General features: G+C 34.3%; 1 protein-coding gene across 2 annotated transcripts in view; it reads left to right on the top strand.

The window, feature by feature from the left end:
• The window catches only part of SLK (STE20 like kinase), a 64,443-nt gene extending 40,754 nt beyond the window's left edge, over positions 1-23,689 (top strand). Inside the window, exons 10-19 of one of the 2 annotated variants that reach the window (XM_027851523.1) lie at positions 887-1,017; positions 1,266-1,389; positions 3,015-3,194; positions 5,128-5,220; positions 11,374-11,503; positions 12,138-12,262; positions 16,297-16,485; positions 17,402-17,527; positions 18,844-18,957; positions 19,873-23,689. In XM_027851523.1, coding sequence (XP_027707324.1) covers positions 887-1,017; positions 1,266-1,389; positions 3,015-3,194; positions 5,128-5,220; positions 11,374-11,503; positions 12,138-12,262; positions 16,297-16,485; positions 17,402-17,527; positions 18,844-18,957; positions 19,873-20,019 — 1,359 coding nt within the window. In that variant the 3' untranslated portion in view covers positions 20,020-23,689. The remainder of the gene's footprint in view (positions 1-886; positions 1,018-1,265; positions 1,390-3,014; positions 3,195-5,127; positions 5,221-11,373; positions 11,504-12,137; positions 12,263-16,296; positions 16,486-17,401; positions 17,528-18,843; positions 18,958-19,872) is intronic. The other variant, XM_027851524.1, reaches the window with a different exon arrangement.
• Positions 23,690-27,070: the final 3,381 nt, after the last annotated feature.

Here is a 27,070-nt window from a genome sequence, read left to right as displayed (position 1 = left end):
TATTAGAACGGATGTCTTTGTTTTTCAGTAGTTTCAGTCATGTTTGACTCTTTATGACCCCATTTAGGATATTTTTTGGCAAAAATCCTGGATTGGTTTGCCATTTCCTTCTCCAGCTCGTTTTACAAATGAGGAAAATGAAGCAAATAGAATTAAGTGATTTTCCTAGTGTCATACCAACTAATGAGTGCCTGAAGCTGGATTTGAACTCAGATCTTCCTGACTCCAGGCCTGGTGTTCTATCCACTGTGCCATCTAGATGTCTTAGCAAATAGCAATGAACTAGTATACATAGTCTTATATGTACTATAAACTTTAAGATAAAAATAAATTGAAAGAATTGAAGGAGATTCTAGCTAAGTCTTAATGTTTGGTGGCCAAAACTTAGCTGACAATTAAAAAAAGAAACAAACCAGCCTTTCTCAGCCCAAGGCTCTGAGACTCACATATAACACGGACTTGCGTGCTCATTTTCCACAGTTGTGTGTTCTTTCTTCCCTCTGACACCACCTCTGGCTGAGTTTACCCTTATCTCATCTACTTCAGTAACTTAGTGATCATAGTTCTTCTCTTACCTTTGGCATTGTCTCTTAGTCTAGTGCTTGTTTCCTGGCATCCAGGGCCCCTTGGGCTGCAGGAGGTGGATGAGGAGATGGAGAGCCTGCTCTTTCTCTACATATACATACATACATACATAGTTTCCTTCTCAGTCTCTTAAGGTTTCTAATGGAAAGTGGGAAGTCAGGGATATGGGAGCAGATGAGGTTTATCATTTATAACTAACAATTTAGAAATATTCCAGGGAATGTTGTTCCTTGCCCACCAAATATATACTACTCATTGCTTATTACATAATTATTAAACAGTGATGAATTCTATCATTCAGGAAACAAGAAGACATAAGAAAACATTGAAGAAAACACGAAAATTTGTTGTTGATGGTGTAGAAGTGAGTGTGACAACTTCAAAAATAGTTACAGATAGTGATTCAAAAACTGAAGAATTGAGGTTTCTTCGGTGAGTAGAAAATGTTGCTGTTAATGCACAAATAGTTTTGTGTATTCTTTGTGAATTCCAAAATTTTTTTAACTGCAACAAATTTTGAGTAGAGATACAAGGGGTCAGTCTTATTTTTTCAATTTGAGAAAGCTATAAATAAATGATGCTTAATTTATTAGGTTCTTATCATAACCTTATATAAAAATTCAGTTTTACCCTTTATTTCGTGTCCTTATCATTCCCCATCATCATTATGTTTTGACCAGACGTCAGGAGCTTCGGGAATTAAGATTTCTACAGAAAGAGGAACAAAGAGCTCAGCAGCAGCTCAACAACAAGTTACAGCAACAGCGGGAACAAATTTTCAGGCGTTTTGAACAAGAAATGATGGTGAGCCTTTGAATTTTGCACCTGCTTTTTAAAAAGATAATTCAGTGATTCTAAAAAAATGCCCTATTGACAGAACAGATTTAGCTTTCTAGTCTTTTTGTCATTTTCTGTGATTACATATTATAACTTATGCTACATTTGTAGTACATTCGTTCTCCCTCTTTCTCCTTTTTCTGCCCCATCATTGTGATGAATCTGAACTTTCCATCTCATTTAACTTGGTTTGTTGTCTCTGGCATCCTGATTTTGACTTCTACTCAGGATCGTTTTGCATGTGACTAAGTCACAGTCATACTTTATCATATGCAAGCCAGTGCCTCTAGAGAAGTTTCAGTGTTATAATGCTAGGTTTCAGTGTGATAAAACAAGATTTTACTGTTAATCTAGAGAAAACCCCACTGAGAAGTACAAGATTAATTTCCATTGTGCATATTTAATTTTTGTGTCTTCTCTGTAGTTGCAAAAATTATTAGTGTTGTATGATAGAATTCAGTTTTTAAATGCTGAATATCTGTATTAGTTTGGAGGTAGAAAGAAACGTTTTCATTTGGACCATTATAGATTTTTAAAAAATATCTTTTAATCAGTTTTTATGATCTAATCCTTTGCTGAAACTCTGTGATAGAAGTCCTGTGTTTTCCATTTGTTCTTATCTTCAGAGAAGGATTTAAATCCTTGTAAAGATTTGCTTTTTTTTCCGCATCATAATATCAGGATAAAGTAAAAATATTTTCTTATTGCTCTCACCTAACATTTATAATCTTTTTTGAAATATGCTGAGGGTAAAGGGGTTTTGAGGGAGTGAAGTAAGCACCAGAGATTTTACATTTTTAAAGCCCAAGACACTTTTTTTGGTGTTAAGTGTATTTTCATTTACTGGAGTTTTTTTATATTAGTTGAAAATTCCTGACAAAAAATTAGTGCTCAATTATGTGATTTATATCACTTAGTATTTTATTTTCATAATTTTACAAATGAACTATAGTTCTCTCTTCTAATCTCCATTTCCTTGAGAAGAAATTTTTACTATAATGCCTTTTCCATTTACTTCTTTGTACCTAATTCCAAAATTACTCATGTGATTTGCAGGAATATTTCTTTAACAGTTGTAACTTTATCATAATTTTTAGTTCAAAGAATAAAATGCAAGATATTTCAGGGGACTTGATTTGGAGTAGAAGCCTCTGTTTATTTTGAGAATTTGAGTTCAGAAGTAAATTGGAGAGGGATAGTGATTGTATTATTTTAGAACAGACTTAAGTTAAATGTCTTTTGTTTATCAAAATTTCTATTAACTTTGAGAATTTACATTTCTCCAACTTTCCTTTAATGCTTGTCATTGGCCTTTTTTTATAGTACAGTGTTATTTTAGTTATTTTAGTTTGTATTAATCATGTACACCTTAGAGAAGAGTTTCATAATAAATTACAGAGTTAAGTGAAGCATGTATGTAGGACCTTGGCAATCAAACTGTTTAGTGTCACAAAGTTGTAGCCAAAGTTGCTGTTTGGGCTTTGGCCTGATTACCCATGTCTTCTCGGTGACATGTTCAAATCAGCAAAGTTGTTATTTCAAAAAAGAAGTGGTTAAAAACTGTTATAATTATCCTTGGAATTGTTTTGCAGAGTAAGAAGCGACAATATGACCAAGAGATTGAAAATCTAGAAAAACAACAGAAACAGACAATAGAACGCCTAGAACAAGAACATACAAATCGCTTGCGAGATGAAGCCAAACGTATTAAAGGAGAACAAGAGAAGGAACTGTCCAAATTTCAGAACATGTTGAAAAACCGAAAAAAAGAGGTAAAAGTGCAGATGTTTTGATTTGCTGAAGCAATTAGTTGGAAGCGTTTCATTTAATAGAATCATGCATAGAATTAGTACAATATTTGAAAACTTTTGAAGAAGTTAGTTTTTAAAGTGGAAATATGAAATATATGACTATGATGACAGTCTTTACAGATTTAATAATGAATATGAATGTTCTTTGTCAACTTAAGTTTTTTTTTCCTTGATTAACTTGATTCCTTTTCTTTCTTGAAAGGAAACATAGAGATGCTAATGTTCTTAGATACTCTCAGATGATTTCATTTTTCATTGAGGTGTTCATTCTGTACTTTCATGTCAGAGGATTCACCTTTACGTAATGTGTGAGGTCTGGTATGTTGACTATTATTAGTTTTGTGGAGTTGGATGAAAAAGCCTTAATTGTTGAACATTTTTACTAAAATATATAGTTGATCTCCTTATTCTTTTCCATAAAATTGTGAAGAAAATTTTCATGCCGCTGAATCTTAAAGACTTGATTTTAAGCTCAACAAAGCCAGAAAGCTTAGGACTAAAACTTTTCTCATGCACTGTGAAAGGAATTAAAATTTTGTCAGTTTTGTGTTTGAGACAGTAGCCCATATCAGAGAAATTGTTTATGTACTAAATGATGTGTGTGTATATGTACTTATACACACTTTTTTTTGGCTACATAATGCCTTTTTACAGAATTCATCTATTCAAGTTAATTAAGCTACTTTAAAATGTAAAATGTTATTATTTTTTCAATTGATGCTTGCTTATTTCACTTAAGCCTATTTATAAAAATCAATATGTTACTCTTACTGTTATGGGGTTTATGAGTTGTTGAAAATGTTTGGATAAACATTCACACAGTCTTTTTTTAACAATGTTATATGTATTTTTTTCTTTTTCTTGTTGCTAAACTTCTTGCATTTGGGGAGTTTCTTCTTTTTATTGGTGATTGGGTCTTGGGGAAAATGGTGGGGAATTTAAAATATACTTTGTTAAATCAAAAGCAATCTCTTTAACAGAACATCAATAGCATGTGGTGATTTGGAGTCTGTTTTCTGTGGGTGCTTTTATATGTGATCATTTAGTTTTCAAAGTGTTATTGAAGATTTATGGTCAGAAGGTGTACACATCTCGAACTCTGAAATGATTACATGAAGGGGTTAAAAGATATGGAATCAGTTAATGATTATTAACCTTCTGGTGTACTGAATCACAACAATCTGTTTCCTAACAATCTGTCAGTTTTTTAAATGGTGCTAATAATTAGTAGTTTTTCGGTTACCCATTTTGTTATGTTTGGCTTAAAAGTATATAACATCAAAATTATTTTTTTAAAAAATAGAATACTGGTTGTTTTTGCACAAAATCATTGTCTGTGCTGCTTTTTAAAGCACTTGATATAAAAATGATGTATTGTACTCTTAAAATTTGATATCTTTTTGGGTATACTAAATGGGTTTATATTAGAAATTATTCCTTTGTAATTCTCAAGCCAGACATGACATTTAGTATTTTTATAAATGGCAGCTTATCTTTCTTATAATTTTCCAAATTGTTTTAATAAACACGTTTCTCGTTTTATGACTATTTCAAGAGAATCAGTTGAAGCTATCACTTTTAGTGTAGCTTCAGTGCTGAAGGTGATAATCTTATCAACTGATTGTCTTTGAAACATGTTTAAGAAAGAAGGTGGTATATAGGAGTAGCTGAGCACTTAGTTAACTTTTATTTGGTGTAAAGTTCCTTTTTGCACTCAGGTGAAGCATGTTCTATCCTTTCCTCCTTTTTTGCCAGACTAACACCTTTGCTAATGCATGTTGAAAGGGAGCTTTGTAACTACCTTGGTAATTGACTTATAGCTTATATGCTCACGTAACTGCTTGCTGTGGAGAAAGTATTATTTCCCCACCTCCTGCATGCTTATACACTGTAGGTTATAAATGAAGTGGAGAAAGCACCCAAAGAGCTGAGAAAAGAGCTCATGAAACGCAGGAAAGAGGAGCTTGCACAAACCCAGCATGCTCAGGTAACAGCAGCAGCTTAATGCTACTAAAAACAGAAAGCAGTGTTATTCTCACAGCTTAATAAACTTGTTTGTGAAGGGATATGTTTTAACTGCCACTAATATTTTGTATTGATTTGTCCCCAGAACATTTTATTGTGCAAATGTTCATGCTGATACTTAAATTTAAGTTGAAATTGTGTTGAATATTTGAAATATCATTAAGAAAAATAAATTCTGGAAATTCCCAGCCGCCAAATAATTACACATATGTAATCTGCATATTAAATATCACAGAAACTTAATTTATAGGCAGTAATTCCTATTTTTCAAAGAATACTCTTATGGCTGTGCAATATATGAAGCTTTGAGTCTTTGAAATTAGATCTATAAAAATGTCATTGTTTCTATACAGTTTTCTCAGAATCCAAGCAAGATTAGGAAGTATATCAAGTACCTATTTTCAGCTTGCCCAAACAAGCGGTTCTTATACTCAGATTATAAATACTAAGTATGCTGTTCTTCTGTTATGCTGAATTATGAAGTGTAAGTAATCTAGTAGTCTAGAAGAGAGACACTACTTTCTTTGCCAAAGGTGAAATCAAGGCCTCTTGCTCTGGATTTTACATAGTAATAAGGCTGGACTGATTTAGATAGATCATTTCTTTCATTTTGACTGCCTGTGTTTAGAAGTAAGGATAGAAAAATTAATCATGGAGTCACAGAATCCTAAAGCTGGAAGGGGCCTCATCAGTCATCATCACTTGATTAAAGCATAAATTCCCTTTCTTTGCCATCTCTGACACACGATTGAGAATAGTCCTAGTTTTCAGTTATCAGGAATATTGAAAGAAAGAAGAGGTGTTGAGAATAGAAAACAATAGATAATCTAATAATCATTTAAATGTGCCTTTGGAATATGGTCTCAGTCATATAGTCATAAGCAGATATTTCTTTCTAAGCTCAGCAATAGGTAGTAGTTATAAAAGTATAAAAATCAAAGAGCTGGAAAGGATTTGAGGGATCAAGATGTTCAACCCCTTCATTTTATAGATGAGGAAACTGAGGTCTAGTGAGGTCAAATAATTTTCTCAAGGCCCTATGAAACCCTTCATTTGTATTGCTGATGCATTTTTAGGGAATTTCCTTATTTAATGTTCTTACCTAGGAGGTGCATTGTATTCTGATTCACAGGGTGTTGCTCAGGTTATGATTCAGTCTTTTCAGTTGTCATCTTGTACACTCTTCAATGCCCAAATGCAGGATGTAAGTCCCAAAAGCCTGAAGGATGGCTTGTTGTTGTTTTTTTTCTTCTCCCTTTTTCTTTGACTCACATGTGCTTTTCACTGATTTCGCTATTGGTTTCTATAGTGAAATCAAGAAAAATTACATTGAATAGTACTTTAAATTAGTAACTGATTTTTCATAATGCTTTGATATGCATTTGATCTTTTATAATCACCTTATATTGGGAAAGTATTTATTATTCCCATTTTAAAGTTGAAGAAACTGAGGCATAGTTAGTCAGTAAACATTAAGCACCTACCATGTGCCAGGCATTCTTCTAAATGCTGGGGATACAAAGAAAACCTGAAATCGTATAATCAGTTGCTGAGCTAAGACTTGCATATAGGTCCCCTGATTCCTAGTTCGTTGTGCTTGATGCTACCCCATTCTGCCTCAGGTTTAACATTTCTTTAATGATTTCTATCTCATAAAAAAAGAAAAAACACATTCATGTTAAAGTTATGAATTCCGCACATGTGAGCAGTTGGGTGCTGTGGTTATTTTTTATTTGTGTGAAGTGACATTTTGTGTTCTGTATTTTAAAAGTATAGGTGTGGTCAGAAAAGCCAGCATAAAATGGCACCTTTAATCCATTTTTCTCCACTTCCTGTTTGTTCAGTTATACAGTAGTCCAAATTATAACTTATCCATATGACATGTAAATTAGCTATGCAATATCATCTAAGCTTTTTTTTCTCACAGCCTCCAGAGAAAATTTACCAATTTGACCCCACAGTATTTGTTTTTGATGTTTGATGTTTGTAACACAAGTGAAAAGAAGGCAGTTTGATTTTTCAGAAACCAAGGCTTATCTTTTGATTATTTTTCAGTTTCAGGACTTTTATTTAGAGTTTTTCAACAGAATAAGCAAAGTATGGATGTTTTTAAGGGAGAGGAAAATTATGAATCCCTGTTACTTTTCTGATCATGACCATATATTTTAGCCATGTACTTCAGTAAAACCACAAAATGTCTGGAAGAAATAGGTAAAATACCTATTATTCAGTGTTCCTTTTTTGCTGAAATTTTTGATTACCAAGTTATATTTTTAATCTATAAGGCTTTTCTTTCATTGTAAAGATAAATACTTTTGTAAGGGTGGGACATATCTTTTGTACTGAGATTACTTAATTTTTAAACCACGGTTTATTTTGCAGTTTTAATGTGTCAGTACTTTGCTTTTCTTCAGTGCTTTTTCTTCTTTAAGTCACTAACTTAGATTCTTTAGCTGCTGTCTTTCTTGTGATTCTCTTTTCTTAATAAATCCACGTGCCCTCAAAAAAAGACCGTAGATTAACCTATCCTGAGGTTCTTTAGAGATCTTTGCAGCTTGTTATATTTTTGGAAATCTCTTGTAATTAGAGGGTTCTTTCTTTTATTGAAGTTATATTATTTTACTTCTCTGAACTATAATCTTCATTTACCTCAATTTTTCTCCAGATGGCCTCATTTCTAGATCCTTTACCATTTTGGTTGCCTTTCCTGGACACTCTAGTTTATCAATTTTCCTTTTAAAATGTGCTTAGAATTGAACACTATATACCAACTGTAGTCTGACTAACACAGAATATAGAGGAACTAACCTATCCTTTGATTTAGACATTATATAATAATGAAGCCTGAGATTAAATACATTAAAATTATTTTTAAGTAGCTGTAATATACTTTTGGGCTTATAGTTAGTTTTTAAGTAAGGTATCTAAGATTTATTTTTGCATAAATTGCTTTTGAGCCATGTTTTTCCCATCATGTACTCGTACAGTCCAATTTTTAACTTAAATTTGGAACTTCGCTTTTATATCTGTTGACTTTGGCCTTTGATTCTAGTGTTTTGTGCCATTCATTATACTAGCTAGCACCTTTCCTACTTTTATGTCATTGGTAATTTTGATAAATTTGCCTTCTATGTGTTTGTCCAAATCACTGACGAAAATGTTGAACAAAAGACCAAAAAGTGATCCTTTTGGCATTTGTACTGGAGAACTCCCTCCAAGCTGACAGTAATTCTGCTAATAAACATATGTATGTGGAGACCTAAATTTGAATAGATGAACAGAGAGATAACTTATTTTTTTGACTATAAATAATTGATCACTTGGGTTTTACCATAATTTTTAAAAGCTAACATTGTTTATTCAGTCAGTCAGCAAACATTTATTAAATAGCTACTATGTGCCAGGCACTGAGCTGATTTACAAGCCTTTTCTTTTTACTGATATGATTATAAATATGGTATTTTATGTTTATGCCAAATTATACAATTGAGGTCACCTAGATAAAAATAACTTATCTGTTAACTTTTACCTATTTAAAAATTATAGGTAATCTTAAGGCATTTTTAAAAAGTTAAATATTTTAAAAATTATTTACCTTAAAGGACAGACTTCTTTATTCTTTTTTTCAGTTCCAAATCTTTTCCCCTGCTCTTTCCACTCCAGTCATTGAGAAGGCAAGAAAAACAAAACTCATTACAAATATTTATAGTCATGGAAAACAAATGTCCACATTAGCCATGTTCCCCTACTTCTTCCCCCCCCCCCCCCAAAAAAAAGAAAGAAAAAAATATGTTTCATTTTGCACTCAGAGCCTTATTAGTTTTCCATCTGAAAGTGAACAGTATGTTTCAAGATGAGTCCTTTGGACTTGTGGTAAACCAATGTGTTGATCAGAGTCTTTCACAGTTGATTGTCTTTGCAGTATTGTAACTGTTTAGATTGTTCTCCTAGTTAAGCTCGCTTCACTTGGCATCAGTTCATATAGGTCTTCTCAGATTATGTGGGAAAAAAATCCCCTTCATCATTTCTTATAGCAAAATATTATTCCATCACCTTCACATATCGTAACTTCTTCAACCATTCCTCAATTGATGGGTACCCACTCAGTTTTCAATTATTGGCCCATATAAAGAAAATTGCCATAAATATTTTTGTACATATAGGTCCTTTTTATTTGATTTCTTTGGAGTATAGACCTAGTTGTGGTACTGCTAGACCATAGGGTATGCCCAGTTTAAAAGCTTTTTGGTCATAGTTCCAACTTACTTTCCAGAATGGTTAGATGAGTAGTTCATAGCTTCGCCAGCAGTGTATTAGAGTACCTGTTTTCCCACATCCATTCCAGCATTTCTCATTTTCCGTTTTTGTCATCTTAGTCAATCCGATGGATGTGAGGTAGTACCTCAGAGTTGTTTTAACTTGCATTTTTCTAATTCTTAGTGATTTAGAGCATTTTCTTTTCATATGGCTATTGATAGTTTTTCTTCCTCTGAAAACTGCCTATTCATATCCTTCATATCAATGTATCAATTGGAAAATGGCTCTAATTCTTGTAAAATTGACTCAGTTCAATATAGTTTAGAACTGAGGCCTTTATTAGAAAACTTGCTGCAAAGATCCCCCCCCAAGTTTTTAATGTGTTTCCTTTAATCTATTTGCATTAGCTGTGTTTGTGCAAAAACTTTTTAATTTTATGCTATCAAAATTAATCCATTTTACCTCCTGTGAACCTCTTTCTTGTTTGATCAGAAACTCTTTTCCTGTCTATAGATCTGAAAGGTAATTTTTTCTGTGCTCCACTAATTTGCTTATGATATCACCTTTTATGTTTAAATCATGTATTCATTGTGAGCTTATTTTGGTATACAGTGTGAAATGTCGGTATATGTCTGGTTTTTACCAATCTGCTTTCCAGTTTTCCCAACAGTTTTTGTTACATATCAAGTTCTTGCCCTAAGAGCTCGGTTTATCTATCATAAGGCATTTTAAAAAATGCTCTTAACAGAATAGCATTAAGTCAATCCCAGGGAGTTAATTCTCTGCCTCAAAATCTCCATGGCAAGACAGATTTCCCCAATGAACTTTAACTCCTCCACCCCAGGCTGGTCTGATTTTGGATGAAACTCAGTGAATCTAGATTCTAGGTCATGCTAGACTCAGACCCTCCTTGATCCAAGGGGCATATCTGATCTGGGGGTTCCTATCTATTTTCATGTGAACAGGTAGGGGTGTGTGTGTGTGTGTGTGTGTGTGTGTGTGTGTGTGTAGAAGGATTTTGACCTATATCTTGGGGGCTAGACCAGAAGTGGTCTGGCTTCTAAGGAAGACATAGAGGTTTGAATGGCTTAATATAACTTTTTGAATTTGCCCCTCTTTTTTTTTGAACATGCTCAAACATAATCATTCATTAGTCAGTCTAACAGGTCTCCAAACTTACATGATATTGTAATTTAGCATAGCCTTCTTGAAGAGACTGAGTCATTTGGAATCCTTCTAAGAGCCAAAGCCTTATAGTAACGATGTGGAGTTGTGTGTTTCGTTTATCAGTTGAGGGCAAGTAACCCTTAATCTTATTCTTTCTTCCTAATTCTTCAGAAATGATGTGGTGGGCCTCAAGTCATCATTCTTGGCACATATCTAAATGGCATATATATCAATAAAAGGCTAATCTCTTAATATAATTAATTTCTCGCTAACCATTGCTTTTTTAGGGAAAAAAGTTTAAAATTAGCCTTTTTTAATTAGATGTATAAACCAACTTTCTAAGAGGTCATTACCTATTTTTTCTTATTTTCTGTAGTATACTTTGGATCATTTCTAGAAGTAAGATGCTAGTGTAATAGTACAGTCTGTGTAATTATTATTGTGATTGTATATTTCTGGTGTGTGCATTGTTCTTAGTTTTGAGTTTAGAATGATATATACATTATAACCATTTTAATTCTATCTGATCATCCAAAAATTGGATAATTAACACATTTTTTAAATGTTGAGCATATTGCTTTTGGTGATTTGTATGATAATGATCTGGACCTCTTGTTAAACATTAATATATACAGATGTATTAGTATGCTCACAAAGTACTTGTTAATAGATTTTTGTATGTATCCGATAGGAACAAGAATTTGTTCAGAAGCAACAACAAGAATTAGATGGATCACTGAAAAAGATCATCCAACAGCAGAAGGCAGAGTTGGCTAACATTGAGCGAGAATGCCTGAATAACAAACAGCAGCTCATGAGAGGTATGTAGAAATATGCAGCTTGTATATGTAAAAGTAGTAGCTGTAACTATATTAAAAACAATTTATGGGGTAGATAGATAACATTGTTCTTGTCAGGGAGAAGAAAGGATAAAAAGGAAAAAAGTAGAGAAGAAAGGAGAACCTTTTTTCTTTTTAGAAACATTGTTAGATTTAGAATTTTTATGCAAATTGAAAACTAAGATGAAAAATTAGCTCCTTTAAAATATCTTTTATTAGCTAGGTACGGCCAGAAACTCTCTTTAGTGGTGTTGGGTTCCTTTAATGTCTTGTACCTTTGGATATACTTCATGACTACATGATGGGATGGAAATTGAAATACTTATTTCTTCTAAACATTTAGCTATTATACTTCTTTCTCATTAATTTACCAAGATGGAATTTTGGAGGGCATTAGTTAACTATTCATAGAAAATTAGAATGGGATGGAAAGCAGTAATAAATTGCTACTAACTACACAATTTTAGTAATTTTTCATTTGTACTTTAAAATATAAATACACATAAACTACTGGAAATAGACTACATATTTTGGGTTAATATTAAAACTAGAAAGCAAGAATATGTTAGAAAAAAAACAACAAAAACACATTTCTGAAAATTATTTCCTCTTCCAGCTCGTGAAGCTGCTATTTGGGAACTTGAGGAACGACACTTACAAGAAAAGCATCAGCTGCTTAAACAACAACTCAAGGATCAGTACTTCATGCAAAGGCATCAACTACTTAAGCGTCATGAAAAGGTGAATGAAAAGATTCTTGTTCCTTTTCTTTTTGCCTTATGGTATTTTTAGGGTTTTTGAATGTTTATATGTAATCAAGGGGGAAAGGGAAGGGAACAAGCATTATTAAGTACTTTCTGTATGCCAGGCACTGTGCTTAAGCGCTTTACAAATATTATCTTATTTGATCCTTACAGTAAACCTGAGAGGTTAGGTAGGTGCTGTTATTTTAACCCCATTTTACAATTGAGGTGACTGCCCAGGGTCACATAGCTAATAAGTGTCTGAGGCCAGATTTAAATTCAGCTTCAAATTCAGCTTAGGGTGGTATTTTTTGGGTAGAGAAGAGGTTGGGGTATTGTGAGGAGATTGCCTTTTTTTTTTTACATTTACGTTGCTATCTTTTGTATTTGCATCACCTTAATTTCCAACTATCACTTTTCCTTCCTGTCTGCCTGTTGAGTCATCCCTTGGAATAACAAAGAGTGAAAAAAGCAAGTCAGCAAAACCAAGTAGAATATCAACTGAATCTGACCAGTGTTCCACACCCATGTGTCCCCCATTTTTTCAAAGGAGGGGAGTGCATTTTTTAATCTCTCTTTCTTTAAATTAATTTTTTTTTTAGTTTTCAACAATCACTTCCATAAGCTTTTGAGTTTCAAATTTTCTCCCCTTTCCTTCCCAAGATGGCGTGCAATCTGATATAGGCTGTACATATACATTTCTGTTAAACCTATTTTCACATTAGTCATGTTGTAAAGAAGAGTTAGAACCAATAGGAGGAACCACAAGAAAGAAGAAACAGAACAAAACAGAAGAAAAACAAAACAAATAGTATGCTTCAATGTGCATTCAAACTCCATAGTTCCTTCTCTGGATGTGGATGGCATTTTCCATCATGAGACTTTTGGAGATGTCTTAGATCCTTGCATTGCTGAGAAGAGCTAAGTCTGTCAAAGTCAGTCATCGCACAGCATGGCTGTTACTGTGTGCAATGTTCTTCTGGTTCTGCTCACTTCACTCAGCATCAGTCCATACAAGTCTTTCCAGGTTTTTCTGAAGTCCACTTGCTCATTGTTTCTCATTAATCTATTTTTTTTGGGGGGGGACCAAGCTTTATCATTATAATTATACAACGTCTAGTTTAGTTTTTTCTTTCTATTTTGATTGTTGTTGTCATTTTTGATTCTGCTTACTTCACACTTCATAACTTCATACAAATTCTTCTCTGAATTCTTCATATTAATCATTTCTTGTGTACCAGCTTAGGGTTTTTTTTTTTTTTTGTTGTTGTTGTTGTTGTTGTTTTTGGCAATTGGGGTTTAAGTGACTTGCCCAAGGTCATACAGCTAGTAAGTGTCAAGTGTTTGGTCTGAGGTCAGATTTGAACTCAGGTCCTCCTGACTTCAGGGCCAGTGTTCTATCCACTGCGTCACCTAGCTGCCCACCCCCCAGCTTAGGTTTTAAAAAGTGAATTTGACTCAAAAGAATTTTCATTTGCTTTTAAATTCACTTTTTAAAATAAATTAAGGAAACCATCTATTTTTAAAAATTATTCATTAAATCATCTATTTTCACAGCACTGGTGGGACAAGGGGGTTAAGAAATGAATAAGATTCTTCCCTTAAGAAGTACAATTTAGGAAGAGCATTTAAATTAAACATGTATTACATGCTGGTATGCAGTTTCAGCCCTCTGGAGCTTGTAGCCTTACTACGGAAGACATAAACACAATACTATTCATGGACGTCTCCCTGTTCTCCCCCATTTTACGTCTCAAACTACTTTGATATATCTTCTGTTATCCTTTCCTCCTTTGCTCCTTACTTTGACCAAGAAGTGGCCTTTTTCTTTGCCAAGAACAATTCCTCTATTTTTGGACTTGATTTCACACCCCTCTCCCCTTTTTTGCCCTCTTTCTCCTTTCCAATCTTTCTGTTAGCTACTTTTCTGCTACCTTGCTACCTGCAAACATGCCCAAGGCTTCCTCATCCTTAAAAAGCCATCACCTAAAGCTACCAAATGATCATCCTTTATCTCCTCTCCTTTTCATAGCCAAACTCTTAAAAAAAGCAAGTGATTTATGCTTATTGCTTCCACTTCTCCTCTTGCTCATTTCTCAACCCTTGCAGTCTGACTTTCTAATTGAAACTACTTTCTTGAAGGTTATCCGTGATCTCTTAATTACTAAATCTGATGGGTCTTTTCTCATTTCTCATCCTTCTTGGCTTCTCTGCAGTGTTTGAAACATTTGACTAGTCTTGTCCGTGGGTTTTTATGACACTGCTTTCTCATAGAACTTGTCATACTTTTCTGACTGTTCCTTCTTGGTCTTCTTTGCTGGATCATTATCCATATTCGGTTTTGATCTCTATGCAGATGACTCCCAGATTTGTATATCCATGTCTAGTCTCTCCCCTGAGCTCCAGTCCTACAATCACATATTGAACATTTTCAACTGGATGTCTGAAAGAAAACTTAAGCTGATGTCCAAGGCAGTAATTATTATATTTATTTCCCTTGCCCTCAGCTTCACAATTTCTGTTGAAGGGCCTACCATCCTTCTACTCGCTGAAGTTTGCAGCCTCTGTGTCATCCTCTCCATCCAATCAATTGTCAAGTCTTTTTGATTCTACTTGCAACAACATCTCATATTTATATCTTTTTCAGTCCTTACATAGTCCTTACCTCTTAGCAGGACTATTACAGCAGGCTTCTCATTAGTTTCTAGTTTCTTTCCTTTCTTATCCATCTTCAGCACAACTGTTAAAATGATATTCAAGGCTTAGCTTAAGTGCTTCCTCATCTTTGAGGACTGTCCTGCTCTCCTGCCCCCTCAGTTGCTGGTGCCCTTTCTCTTCCTGAAATTTTGAATTTACTTTGTATATACTTTGTAATTACTTATCTCCATTCATTTTCTACCTTCGCCTCTAGAATGTTAGATGCTTGAGGGCAAAGGCATGTCTGTCTTTTTATTTTTTACCTCCAACCTCTAGCACACTATGCATTGTACACTTATGAGTTGCACAAAGTGCTATAGAGTGAGTAGCTCGGGGGGGGGGGGGGGGGAAGGGAAGGGAATAAGCATTTTTATAACACCTACAATGTGCCAGACACTGTGCTAAGTACTTTACGAATATTATCTCATTTAATCCTCACAACAACCCTGTGGGGTCGGTGCTGTTATTAATCCCATTTTATAGTTGAGGAAGCTGAGGCAAACAGATTAAAGTGACTTGCACAGGGTCACACAGTAGGTGTCTGAGATTAGAGTTGAACTCAAGTCTTTCTGACTCCAGGCTCAGTGCTCTATCTACTGTACTGTGTAGCTGCCTAAGGGAAGGGATCCCTTCTCCTGGGAATGAATGAGAAGAGGATTCATGGACAAATTGATACTTGTACCAGGAAATTTAAGAATGGTTAGGAATTTGACAGGGATGAGTTCTAGTAAGGAGGGCATTCTAGATGGCTGAGAAAACAGGAAACTGAAGATGTAGAGATAGCATGCATAATCAAATATTTACAGAATGGCAAATGGATTACTTTGGCGGTAGCATAGTGAATAGAGAAATAGTGAGAGATGGGGGCTACAGAGATGGCTTCAGACCATATTTTGGAGCATCTTGAATGCCATGCCAACAACTTTTGAATTTTATCCTGTAGGTGACAAGGAACCATTGAAGATTATGAACAGGAGAGTGACATGTTTTTGTTTCTTTAGGAAAATTAATCTGTTGATAAATTATAAGATGGATTGGAAAAGGAGAGAAATCTTCTATCATTTGTTTGGTATAATTCATTAAACAAAGGAAAATTAAATGGGCACAAATGTAGTTCTGACTATATAATTCTAAGAGCTATTCAGTGGAAATATAAGGAATATCCAGTTTAAATTTTAATATGTTAATAGTAGGATTATAGGTATATTATTTTTATCTATACATGTTTAAGGATATAGCTTCTAAAAGATACTATGTGTATAGTAAGTGCCTGAAATTAAAGTAGCTATATTATATTATTTCTATATCAGTGGATTATATTTAAAACTCTTATAGGAAACTGAACAAATGCAGCGATATAATCAACGGCTCCTTGAAGAGTTAAAAAACAGACAGACCCAAGAAAGAGCAAGACTACCTAAGATCCAGCGCAGTGAAGCCAAGACTCGGATGGCCATGTTCAAGAAGAGTTTGAGAATCAATTCGGCAGGCACTCCAGACCAGGACCGTGACAGAATTAAACAGGCAAGGGACTAAACTGCCTGTAGCCTGATGAGAAAACACAATCAAAATCAGGATAGATTTAAGACAATAATCAGTTTCTTGGGGCTGGTGCTATTCAGAGAAGGATATCCCCAACCTTCCACCTCCCATCCCAGACCTTGAACTAGATTGATCTCCACTGTAACTCTAGGAATTAGGTTGGAACTATACTAACCTGGAGAATAGTGATAAAGCAACTAAGTTGCTTAAATGTAAACTGATACTACTAAAGGAACTTACTACTGCATTTCTCATCCATACACCCACCTAGGCCCCATAGCAATTAGGAGGATGTGGGCCATATAATCATATGATCCCCAAAGCCTTGATGTGTAGGATAAAGCTGTGGAGAGTTATTTCTTGTCTGAATCCTGCTTTACAGTTGAGAAAGCAAAATTTTCATTATTGTTCTCATAGCATGTGGCTGTGGTAAAGGAACCAGTGAATTAGAATAAACTCAGAGTTCTCACTTAGTGAAGACTCACATGTCTTCTCATTTGTTTTCTTTTCATATGGGAATTTATAAGCCATTACATTAAATTTAGTCTTTTATCTTCCAGATATTCTAATCATAGGACTAGGTAAGGAGGAGACTCCATTCTCTTCTCCTCAGGCCTTAAGTGGGAAGAACCAGGAATTTTTAGGTATAGGTTTTCTTTTCCTTCCTGCTTTAGAGGAGGAAGCTTGGATAACCTCTTCAGCTCATTTCTAACACTTAGGCATATTGACAAAATAGATTTTTTTCTTAGTCTGAAAATAAATTACTGTAATAATTTTGGTTACCTTTAGTTTATTGTAACTTTGAAATTTCAACTTAATCTGTTAAGTTAAAATCTTTAAATAGCCATTCAATAAATTATCATCCCCTGTTTTGCCTCCTGGCTTGTTTGTCTGTTAGTTTGCTGCTCAAGAAGAAAAGAGACAGAAAAATGAGAGGATGGCTCAGCATCAAAAGCATGAAAATCAGATGCGGGACCTTCAGTTGCAGTGTGAAGCTAATGTCCGAGAACTACATCAACTACAGGTTAGCTATACAAACCTCAAAACTAAAGGAGCTCATGATATTTAATCACTTATTTGTACAGAGCACCATTTCAGCATCACATTGCCTAACAGTAAAATAACAATTAAAGAATTCTTAAAATTTTAAAATAAGCTTTAATTATCTGACTTTTCTTTTTAGTAGCATTGTATTTTTAATATGTTGTATGTCAAAGAAGACATAACACATACTCAAAATTGAACTGGCCAGAACCATTGTTGTACTTTCAAATACAAATTTCTCTGTATGTCATCTTAATAGTAATTCATTTATTCCTGTGTTCTTGAAAAGAGTGATCAGAAATGTTCTCATAGGGATATAGTTTCTTAAACTTCTAAGGGGCACTTTAGAGAAGATTCTCTTTGATTCTGATCTTGAGCTTACAGCCGTCATATCACATTACCTGAGATTTATAGTTCTTGCAATGTGTTATGCCTATTGTAGGCATCCAATAAACATTTGTTGAGTGAGTTGAATTGGTTTACAGTGGTTACTAATCTTACTTAGCATTTGGTATTGGTGGTAAAACATATACAAAACTATGTTCTAAATTCTTAGGTTTGTAAGGAAGTTTCCTAATAGAAAAAAGAAAGAACAAGAAGTAGAATTTATTCATTCCATGTTACCTCCATAAAAAGTAAATAACTGATTTGGCTTTTAAGCCAGAAAAACTTTAATTTAGGCCAGGTTTCATTTTCTGAATCTTGATAAACATTTTAAAAGAAATTTAAACGTCTGTCAGTGTATGGTGTCCAATCTTACATCAGTAATCAATTTTTGAAAACACAATTGTGTAAAATAACCTATTGGTACAAAAATAATCATAATTTCTCTTTTTGAAGTTATTGCTCAGTGACTAGAATATTCTTGAATAAATGCTGGCATAATAACATGATAGAATATTATTGCACTATAAAAATTGATAAATAACAGGCATGCAAAGAATTTGGAAAAACCTATGTGAAGTAATTGAAAGTGTGATAGGTTGATTACAGTTGCATTTTTTTTAAAGAGGGAAAAGGAAGGAAAGCCAAAAGTAGAGGAACTTCAACTAGACTGGGAAAGGGATGACGAACAAAGCATTTTTTTCCCACTTTTTTATTAATAATTCATTTGGTTCCACTTTACTAAATGTTAAGGATTGTATGTTAAATTTACTTGTTACTCTGTATGTTTATCTGATTATATTTTTAGTGATTACTAAGTTTATAAATTTTTAAAGAAATAATTTTGTTCCCAGAAAAGTTTACTGAGGTGAATGTATTACTTTTACCTATATTTTTTTTCTATATTTTCAGAATGAAAAATGCCATCTATTGGTTGAGCATGAGACTCAGAAACTAAAAGAGTTAGATGAGGAGCATGGGCAGGAATTAAAGGAGTGGAGAGAAAAATTGAGACCCAGGAAAAAGGTAACTTGAAATAAAAGAGATTAAAAGGCATTATCCCAAATAGATACAATTTAGTACAACAAATGTTGAGGTCAAATTGGTAGCAATTTGATTACAGTAGAAAATAAGAATCTGGAAAAGTAGCTCATAAAATTTTTTGTTTACTTTGCTTTATTTTTCCAAGAACTTATCACATTGCTATTTTAAAAACACAATTCAATTTAGCTAGCATATTTGGGTAGGTATTTATTTAGTCTTTATTCAAATGTACTTTCTTAAGAATTTAATAATTTCATGTTACACTAGAATTTTCCATATGTATTCCCTTAGCCAGAAAGTGAAACATAGGAAAACTCCAAAGACATTGAGTCTTCCATCATTACTTAATTAGAACAGCCTTGAAATAAATGTATTTATAATTTTGTAGTTGGAAGGTGGTTTTCTGTGGTGATCAGATTTGTTACTACTTTCGGGCTATGATGTTACATAAAATTAGGTGGATTGGAGATAGGCATGTAGGGGAAACCTGTTAATATCAAAGGATGGCTATTGGCCAATTCCATACTCTTCAGAGCCAATTCAGGAATAGGGTCAGACTTAGGTTTGCCAATGTGAGTAAATAGTTGCTTGCTATTATTCTGGGCTCCTAATTCAGAGCAGGAAAGCAATAATACTCTGTATTCTCTAGAGATTCCAGAGTGACAGATGTTCCTTTTGTTCTCCACCTGAGGCAATGGTGGACATCAGCAGAAGACTCAAACACTTGGAGGGATGGGCATAGAAATGTTCTGGGCCTGAGACAATCTTCATTATTGTTTAGATCAAACTTTTTTTTAAGATCACATTAAATGACAACTTATCTTTTCTCTGCTCCTCTCCTTATCCTCTCATTCCACCTCTTTCGCTCTCCTCCCCCTTACCCCGATCCCACTCCAGACACTAGAAGAAGAGTTTGCAAGGAAGCTTCAAGAACAAGAAGTGTTCTTTAAAATGACTGGGGAGTCTGAATGCCTTAACCCTTCAACCCAGAGTCGCATCTCCAAATTCTATCCAGTTCCTAGCCTGCACTCCACTGGGTCGTAACTCCAGAAAGTGTGATTGGGTTGGTCTTTGTTTTTTTAGTTTGCTTCTCTTCATCTTTTGCCACACCAAAATCTACAGCTTACACCAGAGAGTTCATGAAGACAATCATCTGCGTCACTGTTTAAATGGGCTTTTTTGGTTTGCTTTATTCAGAGTATAATGGCAGAGGTAGAGAAGGTAACTAGGGCACTCACTGATTGTTCTGTGTTATACAGTGTGGGGTCTTTAGTTATTTGTTAAGGTGTTTTTTTATATTAAACTAAAAAACATCTTTATTATTTAGACATTAAAGTACTCATAAAAGTATTAGAGAAATAATGTTTAAAGTTACAAAAAAGCTGTAATACAAAACATTGTTAATTAATATCTTTTTAACTGAACTTAGTTCTCAATGGTGACTGAATTCCGCAGTTGAAATTCTACTGTGTAGCGTTTGGAGTTTCTTGTGATGAAATAGCTTTCATAAAAAAAAGGACACATAAATTACTCAGTATGTTTGATAAAAGAATTTATTATGTTTTTATCCTTAAATTCAGTAACACCCTTTTGAAAGAGAAAAATTTTTCAGCAATTTGTCTGAAATAACTATTACAGGCATTCAGTCTAATAAGTGAAGGTGCTTTCATTAATATAGTGCCTGAAATATGTAAATTTGTTCACTTCTAAAACAGGAATTTCTTTTCTGATTGGGGGAAGAGAGAGAACTAAATACCTGTAGCATTAAAGTTTCCATTTTAAAAACCTTGCTGCTACTACTATATGTCAGAAATTCTCACTCGAAAATATTTTGCACTAAAATACATAAAGGTGAAAAAACCCTACTAAGAGTTCATTATTCTTACAAATTTGGAAGTTCTACAAACTGAAATGAGTATAGATTTACTAGTCACAGTTTAGTTTAATGGGGACAGCCCACGTTCTTTAATATGCTTGTACTAATTAAAATGGCTTCTCTCCCATCTCAACAAAATCTTCATTTAAAACTCTCAGAGACTCAGAGACCCTGAATTATATTTATAAACATAGTGATCAAAAGTAATCAAAAAAGAAATATTTGAAGACTTTCAGTACTCAAAAAGATGTAAGTTAAATATTTAGAGCAATATTTTTAGGATTGCATTTTTTTGTGTTTTGAAATTTGGTTGCTTACATGTTACAATTTTATTTTGTTTTAAGTTGATAGATGTATTAAATTATTTACTTTGATTTGCAGTGGGTGAAGTCAAACTTTTATCATGTAATTTGTGATATGTGTAGCTATTAAAGAATTATTCAAAGTTAGTTCTTTTGAGGGTTAGAATTTGAAGTATGAGTCATATCATGACAGTATTATAAACTGTATTATGGTATGTGAAAGACAAGTATGTGATGATACTTGCTTTCTGTCATTTGAAACCCACTATCTTGGTACCCAGTTTTAAAAGATCTATTTTCTAGCCTACTGGTTTGTGTTAAATAGGAGGCTGGTGGAACTCCTAAGAGTGTAATTTCCTTTAAACACTGTTGAGTTAAGGAAAAGAAATGTAAATAACAATTTCATTCTTTTGCAATTGATTGAAAAACTTTGGATGCTGAAGCTTACTCTGTCAGTTGTTTAAATGATTGAAAAATGCATGTTAAATTTTAATTTTGTAATTAATGTTTTTGTTAAGCATAATTTACTTGGACTACTTTATAGCTAGCCTTAATTTCTGGCCAAGTTTTTTTTTTTAAGTATATATATACATACATATATATATATATATATATAGATAAATATAAAAATATGTCATGTACTGGTTGTAAATTCACACACCATCTTCACTCAAATGTGTTATTGTATGCAGAACTCTCTTAAATAGCTTATTCTCAAATGCTGAGATGAAAAATGTTCTGGAAGGCCTTTTAAAGCTACATCTTTATAAAAATAATATTCATTAAGAAAATGGAAATGGTTTATATTGTTATCATAAAAATATTATTACAGTATCATGATGCCCAATGGATTCAATGATTTATTTGAATTGGGGATGGTAAGAGGTAGAGGAGGAAAATAGATGTGTTCCCATACCACTTTTTCCTCGGAAAATATCAGTTCACTGGCCTTTTGTATTCACTCTTTTTTCAGCAGAGGACATTGGTGTTCTCATTCTTTAATTGATAGTCCATATCCTGAGTATTCTGGGAACATAACTACTTTCCTCTGAATATTTGATAACCTTCTACTCCCTTGAAGTCTCATGTTCATATTACTGAAAAAGGAGATCAGGCCAAGATTATGTTGGTTGGTTGACACCTTAGGTAAGTTTGATTGTTAGAAAGCACTATCCTGATTGTAATGCCCTTGTTTTGCATCTCCCTTTCAACTAGATTCAGTGTTCCGGAATGGAACTCTGCCTTAAAGAATGACTGACCATTTTCCAAAAGAGTAGGGAAAGAATGAGAATAACATGTTGGAATGAAAAGTTAATTTCAAAGTGAAAACTGATAAAGATCCTTTTAAAAATGTTATGTTGTTTAAAATTATAATTGAACACCTATCTGCCCACCTATTGTTAGGCTTCAGTCATGAAGGTTCATTTTTTCATTCATGTAAAAGAGGAATTTTTTTTCCTTCGAGGAAAGGAGTTCTTTGAAGCCTCGTTGTGTAGTCATAACCATTCTTGGCTTGTTTCCTATGATGCTGTGGCAGAACATGCAACAAAACCCATTAAAGAGAGTCTTAATGTGTATATCTGAAACAGCCTTCAATTTTCCTGTGTGTTATAGATACACACTCCTAATGTTCTCAGACAGGTATAACTCAGAAAGCTAGTTGTGCCACGTTTCTGTTTCCTAGCCCTTTTGATCCTTAGCTGGGATGCAGATTGCTAAATTAAATTATGCTCATGTGAATTTGTGAATAAGCTTTTTCTTACCCTTTTCTGTGAGTCCTGGGGAGGCCACAGGGTGGGTAAACAGAAAATTCAGCTTACTTCCATTCAGCTGATGATGATGATCTCCCTGTAACTTGTGACAGGTTAAGTTGAATTTTAATTAAACAAAAACCAGAACCACAGCTACCTCTAAGAAGTAGTGTTTTCCTCAAGCACAAAAATGCTCAGGCATACTAGGCCCGTTTCATTGTAGGGTCTCCAATTTTATAAGCATCAGCAAGTTTTAGAACTGCCTTTTATAATCTCCCAAACCCACTTTAGCTAATAGCTCTCTCCCAGACCATACAATGCTTAGTAGAGAAGGTTCTTCTGAAAGAGCCAAATACAGTCAAATTATTAGGTAGACAAAGGATATGCTTAAAGGAAAATCTAGAACTGAAAGGGGAAGTTAGTTCTAGTTCTAAGGGTGGAAATCAGCTCTTTTTAGGAAAAAGGTATTTTACAGGAAATGGAATGATATCTTATCAAAAGCCTTTCTGATGAAGGCCGAACAACCTAACATCTGTCCTGTTACCATGGTTGCAGTGGTTTTTGCTCTAGCTTTAAAGTTCTGCTCCTGAGCTTGAGGCAGAATATTCTGTCAGTTTCAATGTAGGCTGCTGCTGTAGGTGATGCTATTCTGACTTGCAATGTCATGGCTCCACAAGTTTTTCAGAAAGAGCTCTTGTTTCAGTTTGTGCCTCTTGTCTACTGGAGAGCAAATGTCTTCGCAGTAGTGGGATTGACACACTAAAATAAAGTCATTTCTTAAACTATTTGGGGGAAGTAGTGTTTTGTTAAGAATCTTGTTGAATGGATTGTCCTGTTTAAGACTGGCTGTTTTGTTCTTTTTCGTAACTATTGATGAACTTATGGTCCACCAAGTTTTTTCTCTTCTGCCCATTGGCTTTCCTGTGCATCATGCCTCTGGCCTTTCGTGGCTAACACTGAGCCTTCTCTGTGTCTGTTATGCATATGTGTGCATAAGCATGTGCATTCTCTCTCTCTCTCTTCTCTCTCTCCTCTCTCTCCTCTCTCTCTCTGTCTCCTCTCTTCTCTCTCTCTCTCTCTCTCACACACACAGACACACACAGACACACACACAGAAGCTGCATGACTTAAGTGGGGATATCAGTGTCACAGATTTGCAGATTGTTAGAGCTAGAACTAAGAGATCTTAGAGATAGTCTAGTCCTAGACCTTTCACTTGAGGCCTGTAGAGGTAAAGTCAGTAGTCAGTAAACACATATTTTATTTTTGGTGAGGAAGTTGGGGTTAAGTGACTTGCCCAAGGTCACATAGCTAGTACGTGTCAAGTGTTTGGTCTGAGGCTGGATTTGAACTCAGGTCCTCCTGACTTCAGGGCTGGTGCTCTATCCACTGCGCCACCTAGCTGCCCCGTCAGTAAACATTTATTATGTGCCAAGCACTGTGCTATGCCACTTGGAACAGGTCATAGAATGAATACATGGCAGAGCTGGCACTTGAACCAAGAGCTGCTGCCTCCTAGTCCAGTGTTCTTTTCTATTGTGCTATGTAATTCAAAGGACCTTTTTTAAAAATAGGAAACTTCAAAAGGAGAAAAAAAAGTCATATCTATGTGGAGTTTTTATGTTTAAAAAGTATTTATTTTCCATTTTCAGGATCAAGAGAGCTATCTTTTTATGTTTAACTACATTTTATTGATGTCTTTTGTTTTTTGCATCACTTTCATTTCTGAATATACATCTCTCCCCTCTTCTATCCAGAGTCATCCTATATATAGCAAAGGATAAGAAATAAGAAAAAAGCAGTTCAGTAAAACTAACTTATACATCAACCCAATTCAATAGTATATGCAAATTTCTTACACCTATAGTGTCCTACCTTTGCAGTGAAGGGGGATTCCCCACATGTTTTAAACATAGGATGATTAAACCCACTTTTGCAAAAGTAATCATATGTACGTCATATGATTGCTCATGGGAAAAAAAATCCATCACTTTGAATAACACCATTTATCTTTAGTTTTGAAGATCAGTTAAAGGAACTTAAGAGTTTTTTGCTCGTAAAGAAAAAGACTTGGGTAGAGAAAGGATGTGAGTCAATGACTATAGTAATCTACTATTTGATAAACCCAAAGACCCCAACTTCTGGGATAAGAACTCACTATTTGACAAAAACTGCTGGGAAAACTGGAAAAGAGAATGGTAGAAACTAGGCATAGACCAAAATCTCACACCATATACCAAAATAAAGTCAAAATGGGTTCAGGATTTAGATATAAAGGCTGATACCATCAGCATATGGGGAAACCAAGGAATAGTTTACTTATCAGATTTATGGAGAACAAAAGAATTGGTGACAAACAGGAGGTAGAGAACATTACGAAATGCAAAATGGATAATTTTGATTACATTAAATTGAAAAGTTTTTGCACAAAGCCAATGCAACCAAGATTAGAAGGAAAGTAGAAAATTGGGAAAGAATTTTTACAACCATTGTCTCTGATAAGGTCCTCATTTCTAAAAATATATAGAGAATTAAGTCAAATTTATTAAGAATACAAGTCATTCCCCAGTTGATAAATGGTCAAAGGATATGAACAGGCAGTTCTCAGATGAAGAAATTAAAGCCATCTATAGTCATATGAAACAATGCTCTAAATCATTATTGATTAGAGAAATGCAGATCAAAACAACATCACACCTATCAGATTGGCCAACATGACAAAGCAGGAGAATGACAAATGTTGGAGAAGATGTGGGAAAATTGGAACTCTAATGCATTGTTGGTGGAGTTGTGAAATGATCCAACCATTTTGGAGAGCAATTTGGAGCTATGCCCAAAGGGCTATAAAAATGTGCATACCCTTTGATCCAGCAGTAGCACTTCGAGGTCTATATCCCAGAGAGATCATAAAAATGGGAAAAGGACCCACATGTACAAAAATATTTATAACAGCTTTTTTTGCAGTGGGGAAGAATTGGAAATTGAGAGGATGCCCATCAGCTGGGGAATGGCTGAACAAGTTGTGGTATATGAATGTAATGGAATACTATTGTGCTATAAGAAATAACGAACAGGCAGACTTCAGAAAAACCTGGAAAGAAAGGACGTGATAGCTGCCTTCATGTATTTGAAAGGTTGTCATGTGGAAAAGGGCTGCCTTGTTCTGCTTGTCCCCAAAGGGCAGAAATGGGAGTAAAGGTTTAAAATTTCAAAAAGGCAAATTGAGGCTTGAGTGAAGAGAAACTTCATAACAAAGCAATATAAAAGTATAATGGATTTCTCCAAGGGTGGAAAGAGTTTGCTTGAAGCCTTCAAGTAAAGACTATGGGACTACATGTTGGGAGAGTCTTTTTGAGGTATAGTTTGGACTATGGGGCTACTGGGTTTATTTTTAACTGGGAATACGTGATGGTTTACAACTGTTACTGGAGGCATGACTATTCTTGTAGAGTTTAGGAGCTCTACCCCTAGTTGAATACCAGTGATTTCTTGATGGGAATAAAACTTCAGCTTAGTAAATGTCATTTGGTTTACATTCTAATGCTCAGTATAATAGAAGAGACAGTGTTAGATATGGGTTCATGATTGAGGTGTGAATTTTGGTTCTTTCAGATTATTTGTGGTATGCCCAGATAGGAGAAGGGTTCCAAGTGATCATAGATAAAAGTGTAGTTTTAAAGATCATGAAATGTAATGCTATGGAAGGTGCAGTTAAAATTATTTCTAAATAACTAACCTCTCTGGGCCTCCGTTTCCTCATCTGTAAAATGAGGAGATTGAACTAGATGATTTCCAAATTTCTAAATCTAGGATCCTTTCAAATCCTTTCAATGATTTACTGAGCATGAACTACAAGCAAGGGCTTTTGCAGGTTTGAACTTCTGTCTTGAGCAAACTTTGAACTGAACTGTAGGTGCTTAGCACAACACTATGGCATATTCCATTGTAACAAATCAAGTAGTTAGAACAAATATTAGCAGTCTGATAAAACAAGGTAGAAGTTGTCAAGTCCTTAGTTGTAGCACTTGGTAACAGTCATGTTAGAAAAGGAAATTGACTTAGTATTTTGGTAAAGCTCACAAAAATTTTGTGATATTTTGAAAAGCAGAAGTGTATCATATCTAGAAATAAAGCTTTCTTTCACAGTAAAACCCAAGTTGTTAGAA

This window comes from Vombatus ursinus, unplaced genomic scaffold (genome assembly GCF_900497805.2).
Source record: "Vombatus ursinus unplaced genomic scaffold, bare-nosed wombat genome assembly UNPS02009205.1, whole genome shotgun sequence".
Taxonomy (NCBI): Eukaryota; Metazoa; Chordata; class Mammalia; order Diprotodontia; family Vombatidae; genus Vombatus; species Vombatus ursinus.
The sequence above is the reverse complement of the archived record's forward strand: the minus strand, read 5'-3'. Positions and strand labels throughout refer to the sequence as shown.